The sequence below is a fragment of the Notolepis coatsorum genome, assembly GCF_963971535.1.
Source record: "Notolepis coatsorum genome assembly, chromosome: 14".
Taxonomy (NCBI): domain Eukaryota; kingdom Metazoa; phylum Chordata; class Actinopteri; order Aulopiformes; family Paralepididae; genus Notolepis; species Notolepis coatsorum.
Window position 1 is genome coordinate 31,017,122 of NC_140178.1, and position 15,240 is coordinate 31,032,361.

Below are 15,240 nucleotides of genomic sequence, written 5' to 3' on the forward strand. Positions count from 1 at the left end.
TCTATATGCGTAAAAAAAAAAAAAAAAAATCTCAAAATGGGCACTTTTTTGATGAGGCTCAAAAAGGCAGGTGCTCAGGCACCCCTTGGCCTCTATGTGTGCACGTGCCTGCGTGCGTGCGTGTGTGTATGCGTGCGTGTGTGCGTGTGTATGCATGCGTGTGTGTGTGTATGCGTGCGTGCGTGCGTGCGCGTGTATGCGTGCGTGTGTGTGTATGCGTGCGTGCGTGTGTGTTGGGAGGGGGGACAGGCGACAGGACGGGGACAGGGGACTCACAGCGAGGACAGTGCCCTTGCGTGGGTCCAGCACACGCAGCATCTTGTCTTTACAGGACGTGAGGATCTGGGAGCCGTCCCTGTTCCAGCAGGCGCTGTAGATCAGGTCGGTGTGAACGGTGTCCATCCTCACCACCGCCTCCCCGCGCGCCACATTCCACAGGATCAACACGTTGTCACAGCCTGCGGGGGGCAGTAATGAGCAGAGGAGAAGAGAGAGAAAGGGCACGTGTCATTAACACATGCACCTGCGCCTGCAGTAACTTTAGGTGAGTCACCACCTTGGAGTTTAGTGGTTAGTGAAACAACTTGTTGTCAGGGTGTGTTCCAATGAGGGTTACTCCATAGGTCTGTACACATGTATATCTTGCACAGTGGTGGAAAGTATTTTTACTCAAGTACTGTGCTTAAGTACAATTTAGAGCTACCTGTACTAGCTCTTGTATTTTCATTTTAGGGAACTTTATGGACCAGAGGACCAGAGCAGCATAACTGGACCACATGCCACTTTAACATAACATTTAGAGGTCAATGGATCGAGGATTGAATGCTCCCAAGCACTGGAATACACAAACATTGTGTAGAAGGCATACTTTTACTTTAGATACTTAAGTGCATTCAATAGCAAATACTTCTCTAGTTTTACTTATGTCAAATATTGAATGGAGGACTTTTACTTGTACCAGAGTACTCATTTATCTGGGTATTTCTACGTTTACTTAAGTAAAGGAACTGTGTACTTCTTCTTCCACCACTGATCTTGCACACATGTAACATATATCTCTGTACAACAGTAGCACACATACAGATTTCTGTACAATGATACGATTCAAACTCACTCACTGTCCTACAAACCCTATTTACATCTGCATGTATGGCGTTTTCTTTTGGCTCTCTAATTTGATCCTATCTTAATTAATTGTCTGCTCCAGAAACTGTGAGCCCTGCTGGGCTGGTGCGTGTGTCGGCCAAAAGTGTGATATGGGGGCTCAATAGAGCTAAATATAAAATACCTGCAGTCATGAGCACGTTATGGGCGGTGGGGTGCCAACTCAGAATGCCCACTCGTTTGGAGTGACCCTCCAGCTTCACAATAGGGTCGGTCAGGGATGTGGTCAGGCCACCGTCTGGGATCTCCCAAATCTGTCAGACGTCAAAGAAGACATTTGGACACTGAATTACTATACTATTATATATATATATATATTGTACATATTATGTATATCATGCTTAGATCGCATAGGTTGTTGTACCATGACACTGCTATTAATATAACATAACAGAGGTATAAATCTTGTACTTAAATCTTATAGGTTGTTGTACCATGACACTGCTATTAATATAACATAACAGAGGTATAAATCTTGTACTTGAATCTTATAGGTTGCTGTATCATAACACTACTACTAATATATAACATAACAGACGTATAAATCTTGTACTTAAATCTTATAGGTTGCTGTACTGTATCATGACACTGCTATTAATATAACATAACAGAGGTATAAATCTTGTACTTAAATCTTATAGGTTGCTGTACTGTATCATGACACTGCTATTAATATAACATAACAGAGGTATAAATCTTGTACTTAAATCTTATAGGTTGTTGTACTGTATCATGACACTGCTATTAATATAACATAACAAGGTATAAATCGTATAGGTTGTTGTACCATGACACTACTACTAATATATAACATAACAGAGGTATAAATCGTATAGGTTGTTGTACCATGACACTACTACTAATAACATAACAGAGGTATAAATCGTATAGGTTGTTGTACCATGACACTACTACTAATATAAGATAACAGAGGTATAGTTGTTGTACTTAGATCTTATAGGTTGCGATGCCTTACCATGACACTACAGTCCTCTGACCCACTGGCGATGATGTTGTCATTGTGAGGACAGAACTCGATATCCAGAACGGGGCCTGTGTGGCCGCAGACGGTGGGGTAGGACATGTCGATACGCCCCGACTAAAGGAGGGAAACAAAGAACTTATTACAACTAGTAAAGATCAACGTGTTTCCATGGCGATGGTGATGATGATGGTGCTGATGATGCATAACAGAGAATGAAAAACACAAGGAGGGAGAACGATGGGAGACGGTCTAAAACAGAGGGAGATCTGTTTCACAAGGTGAAACGCGGCTGTGGGTTGGCAACGGTTTACTGTAGGTGGGAGTAGGAAACCTGATAGTCAGCTGAATGGGTCTCAATCACCAACATTGCCATAAGATTTCTCTTACGGCAACCACCTTGGAACTACCTAAGATAAACTCGCCGATAATTACACCCGGATTCACCAACGCGTGAGCCTGTCTTAAGTGGCCAAAATGATCACAGCTGCGATGCCCACAATGAGAAACGTCACTCATTGACAAACATTTGCATACAGACACACCTGTCCAGCTCATTATCATGCATGGGCCGCGTGGAAATGGTGGCGGATATAGGTAGCGGAAGCGCTTTGCGACCAATAGAAATTTGATTCGATTAATGTATTGTTAAAGCATTATATCACGCGCAGGAGTGGGTTATGAGAATTAGACCATGCCTAGGGGTGGTTGTTAGGCCCGAGGCACAGCCGAGGGTCGTTAGATTTATACCTCTGTTCGGGCCGATTTTGGTGAATCCCAAAATCAACACAACATTCTCACAATACCCAGTTTGCATGCATATTCTGTATGTGTGGGTGTGTGCATGTGAGCGTGAAACGGAGATAGCGAGAGAGAGAGAGAGAGAGAGAGAGAGAGAGAGAGAGAGAGAGAGAGAGAGAGAGAGAGAGAGAGAGAGAGAGAGAGAGAGAGAGAACTGTAGAAGACATTCATCAGCTTCTTAAGTGCAACGTGTTCAGTTGATGCTTGGTGTGTAAAGATGAAAATCATGCTCGATTTACATGACCATGTGCATCTTCCAGAAGTGGGCGTGGTCACTGATTGATTTGAATAGACCCACTCCAGTGCTTTTGGTTCGAGGGCCAATGGCAACGCACTCAGCATGCATTTCTTTTATGGTTTACAGTGGTTCTATATGCTGCGAGGCGGTTTCAATACATGGAAGCCTGTCTTGATTGATTGATTGATTGAACATTGTATTAACAGATTGCAGAATGGGTACAATACAGTACAGCTCAATACACACAATTGTTAAGGGGAGGCAGACCAGAGAAAGACTTTCGTCTTGTTTACATCAGGGTCCCCCATTTTCAATTCATCACATCTCTGGCTGCCCACTGCTCTAAGAGGTTAGGATGAGTCAAATAACTTCGCCACATGGGATTAATAAAGTGTAACTTAACTAATATGGCGTTTTTCTGATGACGATAGCAACATCATGCTGTGTTGTGCCACCCCTTCGCTTATTTCATTGTCTATCTTCACTGTAGTTTACCGTCTGAATAAGTGAACACGACACTGAAGGACAGTTGACAGCAGCAGCAGCTGCTTGGGCCTCGGTGTCGAAGGAGCGTAGGACCGAGGGGACATATAGAAGGAGCGTAGGACCGAGGGGACATATAGAAGGAGCGTGGGACCGAGGGGACATAGAAGGAGCGCAGGACCGAGGGGACATATAGAAGGAGCGTAGGACCGAGGGGACATATAGAAGGAGCGCGGGACCGAGGGGACATATAGAAGGAGCGTAGGACCGAGGGGACATATAGAAGGAGCGTAGGACCGAGGGGACATATAGAAGGAGCGCAGGACCGAGGGGACATATAGAAGGAGCGTGGGACCGAGGGGACATATAGAAGGAGCGTAGGACCGAGGGGACATATAGAAGGAGCGCAGGACCGAGGGGACATATAGAAGGAGCGCGGGACCGAGGGGACATATAGAAGGAGCGTAGGACCGAGGGGACATATAGAAGGAGCGCAGGACCGAGGGGACATATAGAAGGAGCGTGGGACCGAGGGGACATATAGAAGGAGCGCAGGACCGAGGGGACATATAGAAGGAGCGCAGGACCGAGGGGACATATAGAAGGAGCGCGGGACCGAGGGGACATATAGAAGGAGCGCGGGACCGAGGGGACATATAGAAGGAGCGCAGGACCGAGGGGACATATAGAAGGAGCGTGGGACCGAGGGGACATATAGAAGGAGCGTAGGACCGAGGGGACATATAGAAGGAGCGTAGGACCGAGGGGACATATAGAAGGAGCGGAGGACCGAGGGGACATATAGAAGGAGCGTAGGACCGAGGGGACATATAGAAGGAGCGTAGGACCGAGGGGACATATAGAAGGAGCGCAGGACCGAGGGGACATATAGAAGGAGCGCAGGACCGAGGGGACATATAGAAGGAGCGTAGGACCGAGGGGACATATAGAAGGAGCGGAGGACCGAGGGGACATATAGAAGGAGCGGAGGACCGAGGGGACATATAGAACCTAGAATTGTCCTAATTATGAGACGGATGGCAGTAAACTACACTGTAAAAAAAGAAAACTGTAAAGAAATGGTAAATATCTGGCAGCAACGGTTGCCAAATACGTACTGTCAAATTACAGTAAAATCAAATACATTTCAACCTTTATTTAATGGTTAATATTTTTGATAAAAGGTATTGTATTTTTATGGCATTTACACTTAAAGTAGAACAACAAAAGTAATCTGTAAAATAATACAGTGAATTTCCTGTGAACAAAAAAACATTTCTTTTTTTACAGTGTAGCTGCTGCTGAGTCAGTGACCAACGGTTCTTACTGTCCATCCCTGGCTGAATACACAGGTGATCCCCAGAGAACAAGTATCAGGAAGAGAGAGAGACAAGAATCAGATGTTAAGTGACTAAAACACCCTGATCCTGCAGTGTTTTCACATACTTAATGTGCTGTGGTAGATTTAGGGGATCATGTCTCAAGCCTTTTGAGTTTGACAATAGGATTTGTAGTACGCCACGCTTTGCTGGCACGGTGAATGCAATATGCGAGTCTCGTAGATAACACCATATACGTGACTGCAAAATACTGCTTTCAGGCCACATCCTGTCATGACAGATGTGACACTGAAGCACCTCCTAATATGGTGAAAATCTCACGACGGCGAGTGAGTGACGCGTAGAACTAAAAGTCTGCATCACACTTCCTTATTCAGCTCAACGTGTGCAATGCCACTTTGTCAGCATTTGAAATTCAAAACGCGTGAAAGTGGTTCAGAGGAAGCCTTCAATCATAAAACTCTGAATCATTAATTAACACCATAAAAGACAATCATAGTGTTGAAAACGGGTAAAAGAGTGTGTGTGTGTGTGTGTGTGTGGGGGGGGGGGGGGGGGGCAGGGGTTAAGGGAAGCAGCAACACATTTTTAGTTCATGTACAGAGAGTTTGGAGTGTTTCATTCTATAAGAACTAAATATATCCATGAGATTATCAAGATTCAAGATCAGCCTTGCACTAATCCTTCTGTACACACATTGTCTGGAGGGCCATGGGTCAAAACATAAGATAACTGGTGGGCTGTGGCCCAAAGAATGCAACTGGACATTGACTACTTAGAAAAGTGAATAGGATAGAGTAAATAGCAGTTATTTATAAATTAGCTCAAAATAGCCTGAATAGAATCTCCTACAGAGCTGCGCTCAGAAGACTGTAAAATGTCAGTAAATGTCTGGCAGCAACGGTTTCCAAATACTTACTGTCAAATTACAGTCAAATCAAATACATTTACAGATTACAACCTTTATTTAATTGTTAATATTTTGATAAAAGGTCATTTATTAATAATTATAAATGATTATAAATCTATTTATTTTTATGGTATTTACACTTAAAGTAGAAAAACCAAAAGTAATCTGTAAAATAATACAGTGAATTTCCGTGAAAAAAACGATTATATTTTTTTACAGTGTACTACTACCCGGGGCCTTTTGGCGCCTGCAGCTTTGGTCTCTCTCTACTTTGGGTGGCCCTGCTCTGTGACGCTCTGCTCAGGCCCACCTTGCTCAGGGGAAGCACCATGAAGGATCCCCCGCCGCTGGCATCCACGATCATGGCCACAAACTTGGGGTTGACGGAGCAGAAGTTGCTGTCGCATGTCATCTGGGAGATACGGATGTCATCGTAGCATTGGTCAGCCTTCACACCTTGGCCGAAGACGTGACGGAATTTACTGGACCGGACGACTGCACACTTCCTCGACATGGTGATGAACTGTTTGTTGGAGAGGGAGGGAGGGAAGGAGGGAGGGAGGGCAGGGGGTATGATGTTAGAACCAGAGCAGAAAGGGATGGAGATCTACATGTCCTGTAACCTGTGACTGTTGTAGTTATGGTAGAAGGGACGGACTCTGAGTGACTGAGTGAGGTGAGTTGAGTTAGAATTACAAATAACTGAGATGTGTTTTCTGAAGTACAAAAGGGAATCATGTGACCGTCGTCGTTATTTGACTGATTAATGCACAAATAACAGCATAGGGATGCATAGGGTTTGTGAATGAGAATGACAGGGCGAATAGATGTGAAAGACGGACCTGAAAACTATGGCCTCAGAGCGACAGAAAATCCTATCTGTATGAGTATCACTGATGGGTCCACTTTGACCGATGCATACATGGAGAGGCTGACACTGACAGACACAAAGTAGCAGGAAACAGACAATACAGCGACGCTGAGAGAAAAGGGGAAGACAAGTCTTTCACAACCACTTCCTCTAGTCTGAGGACGTTTCTCGACACCCTCTACACCGAAAACAACACCTACGGGAGACTGCAATTCGAAACTGGCCCCTGTAAATGTCCTAACACAACCCCCTCCAATGTACAGTAAATTACCAAGTATGGTCTTGTCAATATTCCAATGTACAGTGTCCCCCACCCACCCCTCCTACCCAACCCCCCCCCCCCCCCCCCACCCAACCACCTCCAATGTACAGTCCCCCCCCACCTACCCAACCTCCTCCAATGTACAGTTTCTAAGTCAAATGTATATACTCTCTTTTCTGGACTCTTTTCGTATCACAAACAGTACTGTATTTGCAAATCTGGTATGTCATAAATGTATAGATGTAGCAGTACTGTCTATCTGTATGTCATGTATGTCATATATGTTATGATGAATTGAAAATGGGGGACCCTGATGTAAACAAGACGAAAGTCTTTCTCTGGTCTGCATCCCCTTAACAATTGTATGTATTGAGCTGTACTGTACTGTACCCATTCTGCAATCTGTTAATAAAGTTTTCAATCAATCAATCAATTCTCTCTGCCTCACATGTGATTCCCTTGACTTTAATAATACTTTACACAGATACATGTAGATACCAGTGTAGTATCTACAGGATGTCACAATAAATGTGTTCAAACTATATTGAATAAGAATAGTGTGTGTGTGTGTGTGTGTGTGTGTGTGTGTGTGTGTGTGTGTGTGTGTGTGTGTGTGTGTGTGTGTGTGTGTGTGTGTGTGTGTGTGTGTGTGTGTGTGTGTGTGTGTAAGGCACCCCAAGCAACGGTTGCACCACATCCTACGGAGCGAGCAACAAACCCACAAAGCCCTCTTGTATTTTGTGGAAACACCGTCTTTTGTTCCCACTATTCTCAACGGTCTCCTCTGTGACATGTGCAGTGCATGTAGACATAATGCACGCAATGAATGATTCAAAGTGGAACGAATGTGATGAACCGTAGACCATCGGCAGAATAAAACACTTCTGTGTTGTGTATGTCCTGCTATAGGCCTGTGCCTCACATCAATTGGAACTTTAGAAAATCCAGGCTCGTAAATAAATGACTAATGCAAATGCCGCCAGTCACAAATAAAGAACATGGTTCAGTTGACCTCCATCTGCATATTTTTACTTCCTCAAATCGCCAAGAGCCGCGCCTCAGCATTGACTCCAGAAACATGCACCTCTTTTGTGGCATGTGTATCACAAGACCCCTCTGGCCTTCCTGCACCTAATGTAATAACCCATTATGGAGTGGCTAAAGGCATGTCAATAATCTCAGGACTTTTCTCCATCCCTCCCTCCCTCCATCCCTTTCTCTCTCACAAATGACAGACAAAAGCACATATTTTAGTCTCACCGTCTCTAAACAAAAACAGAGGCACAAATCAAGCGATTCATTATAAATGGCATGGTGCAAAATTGACGTATCCTGCAGCCCATTGCAACGGAAATGCAGTTAGGTGGTGGCAACACGAATGGCACGAAAAGGCAAAAGAGGCCTACCTGGTAATTGCGTGTGGGATGGTTCAGCTCAAGGAGGTTCAACACAGTGCACCCAAAGCCCTGTCGCCAGTACTGTGGACGAGCCTGTGAGTTTTAAGCAGATCTTCATGTGTGATGACAGAGGAAGTGAGTTTCACATGGAGGTGGCGATGGGAGGTGTCTTCTGTTAACATGCAAGGGTTGCAGAACTGCAAATGTCAAAGACTATAATGATGACGCGGGCAGATGGTTGAAAAGAATGAATAAATAGTTACTGTGCCTAACTAACAATGCAATAACTATGTTCCAATTTGTTTATTAAAACCCCATACTGAGAGCCATGTGTAACATATCAATATTAAAACCCCTTATTGTGAGCCATGCGTAACATCAATATTAAAACCCCTTATTGTGAGCCATGTGTAACATATCAATATTAAAACCCCTTATTGTGAGCCATGCCGCGCGTAACATCAATATTAAAACACCTTATTGTGAGCCATGTGTAACATATCAATATTAAAACACCTTATTGTGAGCCATGTGTAACATATCAATATTAAAACACCTTATTGTGGGCCATGTGTAACATATCAATATTAAAACCCCTTATTGTGAGCCATGTGTAACATATCAATATTAAAACCCCTTATTGTGAGCCATGTGTAACATATCAATATTGAAACCCCTTATTGTGAGCCATGCGTAACATCAATATTAAAACCCCTTATTGTGAGCCATGTGTAACATATCAATATTAAAACACCTTATTGTGAGCCATGTGTAACATATCAATATTAAAACCCCTTATTGTGAGCCATGTGTAACATATCAATATTAAAACCCCTTATTGAAAGCCATGTGTAACATATCAATATTAAAACCCCTTATTGAAAGCCATGTGTAACATATCAATATTAAAACCCCTTATTGAAAGCCATGTGTAACATATCAATATAAAAACACCTTATTTGTGAGCCATGTGTAACATATCAATATTAAAACCCCTTATTGTGAGCCATGTGTAACATATCAATATTAAAACACCTTATTGTGAGCCATGTGTAACATATCAATATTAAAACACCTTGAAAGCCATGTGTAACATATCAATATTAAAACCCCTTATTGAGAGCCATGTGTAACATCAATATTAAAACCCCTTATTGTGAGCCATGTGTAACATATCAATATTAAAACACCTTATTGAGAGCCATGTGTAACATCAATATTAAAACCCCTTATTGTGAGCCATGTGTAACATATCAATATTAAAACCCCTTATTGAAAGCCATGTGTAACATATCAATATTAAAACCCCTTATTGAAAGCCATGTGTAACATATCAATATTAAAACCCCTTATTGAAAGCCATGTGTAACATATCAATATTAAAACCCCTTATTGAAAGCCATGTGTAACATATCAATATTAAAACACCTTATTGTGAGCCATGTGTAACATATCAATATTAAAACACCTTATTGTGAGCCATGTGTAACATATCAATATTAAAACCCCTTATTGTGAGCCATGCGTAACATATCAATATTAAAACACCTTATTGTGAGCCATGCGTAACATATCAATATTAAAACCCCTTATTGTGAGCCATGTGTAACATATCAATATTAAAACACCTTATTGTGAGCCATGTGTAACATATCAATATTAAAACACCTTGTGAGCCATGCGTAACATATCAATATTAAAACACCTTATTGTGAGCCATGTGTAACATGTCTGAATCCAAGAAAAGCCATTTGATTTTCTGCATTCTTGTCACAGAAATATATGAATGTTTCTAATGCAGAAAATGGATTATATTTTGAATATATAGGATCAATACTCTGTATCAGACGGTACTTAAAATCTAGAATTGGTATAGGCAGGGGAAAAGTGATATTGGTGCCTATATTAAAAGTGATAGGTGCCTATATTAAAAGTGATATTGGTGCCTATATTAAAAGTGATATTGGTGCATATATTAAAAGTGATATTGGTGCATATATTAAAAGTGATATTGGTGCCTATATTAAAAGTGATATTGGTGCATTAAAAGTGATATTGGTGCCTATATTAAAAGTGATATCGGTGCATATATGAAAAGTGATATCGGTGAATATATTAAAAGTGATATTGGTGCCTATATTAAAAGTGATATTGGTGCATATTAAAAGTGATATCGGTGCATGTATTAAAAGTGATATTGGTGCATATATTAAACGTGATATTGGTGCATGTATTAAAAGTGATATCGGTGCATATATTAAAAGTGATATCGGTGCATGTATTAAAAGTGATATTGGTGCATATATTAAACGTGATATTGGTCCATCGGTAATTGCATAAACAGATGTACACTAACTCTGTCAGGGTATTAATCCATGTCTCTGGGGGTTGAGGTGGTTGTGTGGCCACCAGGAAGCAGACCCTAAACGACAACAGATCTGAGAAGGGAGGGGGGGTTATTCAGGGGCAGATAACATTGCACAGCTGTGAGTGCACTATGATGACATAATCATGGAGTATTGCAGAGGCCCAAATGGATCAGGCTCAGTGGTTGTTCTTTTTTGTGCCTACATTTATTTGGCCAGCATAGCGCACTCACGCAGCAAACAGAGGATGACATTTTGAGGTATTACTGAGAGAAACAGACACCATAATGTAATATCACTGCTCCTGCTCCAGCATTTCTGTTGATCAAATTCCTCCATGACCTTTTCATGACTGCTCTGTGACAAATAGCGCAATTCACCCATCTCAAGCCCTGCCCTCGAGAAAAGAGAGTGGGTTTGAAATAGGTCAATTTACCATGACCTACATGTGTACGTTCTATTGACACATTCTATTGTTGTATAATTCATTTTAATGTCCCATGCTTTATTTTGGCAAGCTACAACAATCACATGGGACATGTGTTATTTGGGTTGTTATTCCTTTAAAGATAGCTAGCTCTACCAGCAGCCAGGTGAGACCAGGTGAAAACAACATTATGAACACATTCCCATGATAATTGATCTCTAACCCTGCCTGCTTTTCTTGATCCTCCAATCACAACTGTCCTTCCCTTGGACAAACGTTGTCTGAGGAAAAGCGACAGTTGTGATTGGAGGATAAAAAAAAGAAGAAGGCGGGATTTGAGAAAGGTCCATTCCAACCCTTTTTTGGACATAAATTTCCCAGGCCTGAAAAAGACAGATTTCAAAATGTTCCAGGCTTTCATGGCCACATAGGAGGAACCAAACCACTCCTAGCCTCATTCCCATCCCTGCCACGCCCCACCTTGAACTAACCCCAGGAGAAGAGACCAAATAACAAAAGAACAAAAGAGATGGATTAAAGGCAAGTTTTAAAAATATAGACTTCGGTTTTATTGCACAATCGTTGCTGGAGACTGAGGAGTGCCAGGGCCTGTCTGTAACACAGGGCACTAAACGTTGGACTTTACACATCAGACAAGACGCAGGGAAGGGAGAAAAACAGTTAGGTCTCATGTGCCCAAAACGTTTCGTTGTGAGAACACAGACCGGGCGTATGAGGCACGCTAAGGGTGCAATATGCTCCCTGTTCACACATGAGGAACATCACATGGTTCAAAACAAAACAAACACAGACACATCTCCTACTTGCAGTATACGAGATCTGTAAAACATACCCACTCGCTCACACATGCGTACATACATTACATACATGGTCCGTACACGTCGATAAATGAACTGGCTTGTGCAACCCTGTAGACAAAAAAAAGGGGTTTGGTCACTCCTTGAACGCGTACCGCCGATGCCAGTGTCGTTCCCTGTGAGTTGGTGGCATTACTGTACTACAGACAGTACATGGGTACGTCCACTAGATGGGGCCAAAGACACGCCCGCTCCACTTAACAGCTTACAAAAACCCAACGAGGGACGAGACAGACACAGAGAACAGACAGACCCTCCAGAGAGCTCCCTTCTACCAGAGGGAAAGGGGCAAGTCTCCTCACATGTACACGTTAGACAATAACTGTCATTATTAGTACCAATCCTCCACAGAATTACAGTAATCATAATCATTATTATTATTATAATCATCATATAACAATAGTTCTGACAGTTAATCCATTATAAATAAGTCATTAACAGGCTATCCGGCACCTGTGTACTTAAAAAAAAGAAAGAAAAAAAAGAAAGAAAGAAAGAAAATAAATTCTGTTTTGTTAGTGATGTTTCCATTAATCATGTCATCGTTATAATCATTGAAAAGCAGATCATAGAGACTAGGACAATGATCGATCGCTGGCCTAGTTCCACTTCTGAAAAATGTTTTTTGGAGTCACCCCACCTTCCAATCCCCCACTTTCTTTGGTTGCCATTTTGCTGACCTTTTGCTGATCTCAAGCCCCGCCCTCTTTTCTTGATCCTCCAATCACAACTGTTGCTTCCCTCTTGATTGGAGGATCAAGAAAAGAAAGTGTGTGGGGGGGGGGGGGCTTGAGATAAGTCGGTTGGCAACATGGCATCATAAAATCCGATCTTCCTCTTATCTAGTCTATTTAAGAGCAGCCCGCTCCAAGGAAACTGAATGACTACAACTACCCCCCCCCCCAAATCTATCAAGCTCTCTGGGCGGCCAGACAGGCTGGGAGTCTAAAAACCATGTTTCAGACAGTGGTGGCTCTAGGCCTTGAATGTTACAGCTACTGTTACAGCACCCTGAGAAGTGGGGAGCCAGGATGTCGGGGGAGTGAAGCACTCCTTTAGAAAAAGGATCAAAGAGCTCGGAGCAAAACTGGCCGACTTGTCTCTTTTAGTTACATTAGAGAGAACCCAGTTAAAACAACACACGTCCACACTTCAGTGTTTTTTTTTTGTTTGTTTTCTTTTAGTTTTCGTCTGATAAATGCATAGATATCCAGTTATAGTCGAGAGGTATTCAACATGCCCACCTCGTGACGTTGCTTCGCGTTCCTTTTTCCCAAATATTATATATATATTAGAAAAAAGAAAACAGGTTACATTGAAACGATCAGACGCATTCTTGATAAGGGTCTCGAAGCAACAAGGTTACCCCCCCCCCCCGCCCCGCCCCCCCCCTACGACGGCGCTGAATATAATTCCAGTTTTGTCCCTCCGTGTCGTTCACGCACATAATGTAAAATAGCCGAGCGAACAGATGTCTGTGATAATAATTAAATGCACAGTACCAAGCCCTCGGTCTGGTTCCCTTCACGTGTTCCCGCTTAAGCTCTGAAAGAGAGCACTTACTGCTTAGATATACTAGTCCCCAGTCTGCCTCATCTTCTTCCCTTGACATACTGTATCGTATATATAAAAAAAAGAGTATCAGAGTATAGTGTTTGCACTGTATGTATATATAATCTACATACATGTATTTACATTATTTATACGGACTTTAAATAAGTTTCATTATTGTTATTCACTTTGATCCAAAGCCCTTTTTGAAAACAATAAACAGTGCAGTTTATTTGATATAGATGTATTGCCTCTCTTTTTTTTCTAGTCGTTGTCATATTCCTCTACTGATATCTACTCCACCCCCCCCCCCCCCCCCCCTCGACCTAGAAATAAAAAAGACAACTTTCCGTAGAAATGTGTCCTGGGCGGCGCAGGTGACACGTAAACGTGTCGATGGTTACAATGCACAAGCATTTCTCTAAAACACGAGTCTGAAGTCATCCCATTAAAGACATCGGTTCTCTGTTCCAGAGCTACTCTCATGCACTACTCAAGTTCCACCCTTAAAGTGGTCAGCGATTCATTACTTTACATTGGATCATAGTCTTATAACGCGGTCGCCACAGTGATGGGGGAGGGGGGGGGGGGGGGGGCGGTCGTTTTACTTTTGGGAGGGGGGACTAAATCAACTTTTGCACCTCTTTTCCCAGGCCGAGGGAGGAGGCTTGTGCGCATGGGAGACGTATGGGAGACGTACGGGAGATCCTTGTTCGCCGGCTGTGACTCAATGTGAGCAGAGGGAGTGCTACTCCTCGGAGGCCTGCGGCTTGGCAAGACGTCGTGGACGAAGCTATGGGGGTGTGGGGTGTGGGTGCCGTTTGCGACCGTTGGCATGGAGACAGAGTGCAAAAAAGAAAAAAAGAAAAAAAAGACAAGGTTGTGTTTAGGCGTAGGTCCGTCGTTGGAAAGTCTATACCTCCTGAACAAAACACTTGGTCTCATGCCCATCGAAAGGAGGAAAAAAAATTAAATCAACGTGTTAATAAAGTAATCCAAAAAGTAAACATTTCTCTTACTCAAGTCAGAGCAGTGTCTGAAATACCAGTGCAGAAAACAGTGTTCACACACATAGCCAGGATCATTAGAGCAGAGACTGCAGACACAGAGAGAGTCTGCTCTGATTTGAACACGGAGAGAGGGCTGGGGGTTTATTCCTGTCTTATTATGCCAGCTTAATGAAATACTACACCGCTTAAATGCAGCCTGGTAGTGTGAACCCCCCCCCCCCTCTATTCAGGTTAACAAAGTGCAAGTCAAGCTGGGCTCTGTTTCAGAGCACTTGTCCAGCTTTAGAGTGGAAAGCAGTGCATTCGACTTACGAACGTTTAAAAATCTGGCCACGACCGTTCCTATTTTTCTGTGTCACCTTGCAAAAAACCCATCCCCAAATACCCACCTATTGGGTAGATGTAAAGTAAACATCAAATTACTTTACAGCAGAACCTCGTTCAATCAAAACCGCCGGGAGTTGAAACACTCAGACCGCTGAAACGTATATTGCCGTTCAGAACCGAGGCCTCTGTCAGGAACATGCATGGACATACCGTTTTGAAGTGCTCTGTACCGT

At 42.8% G+C, this 15,240-nt stretch overlaps 1 protein-coding gene across 1 annotated transcript in view; it reads right to left on the reverse strand.

Annotated features, from left to right (window-relative positions):
- coro1a (coronin, actin binding protein, 1A) overlaps positions 1-8,561 on the reverse strand; it is a 16,278-nt gene extending 7,717 nt beyond the window's left edge. The window contains exons 1-5 of the mRNA XM_084329673.1: positions 8,458-8,561; positions 6,229-6,441; positions 2,141-2,263; positions 1,289-1,418; positions 277-458 (exon numbers count right to left, since the gene is read on the reverse strand). Coding sequence (XP_084185799.1) covers positions 277-458; positions 1,289-1,418; positions 2,141-2,263; positions 6,229-6,432 — 639 coding nt within the window. The 5' untranslated portion in view covers positions 6,433-6,441; positions 8,458-8,561. The remainder of the gene's footprint in view (positions 1-276; positions 459-1,288; positions 1,419-2,140; positions 2,264-6,228; positions 6,442-8,457) is intronic.
- Positions 8,562-15,240: the final 6,679 nt, after the last annotated feature.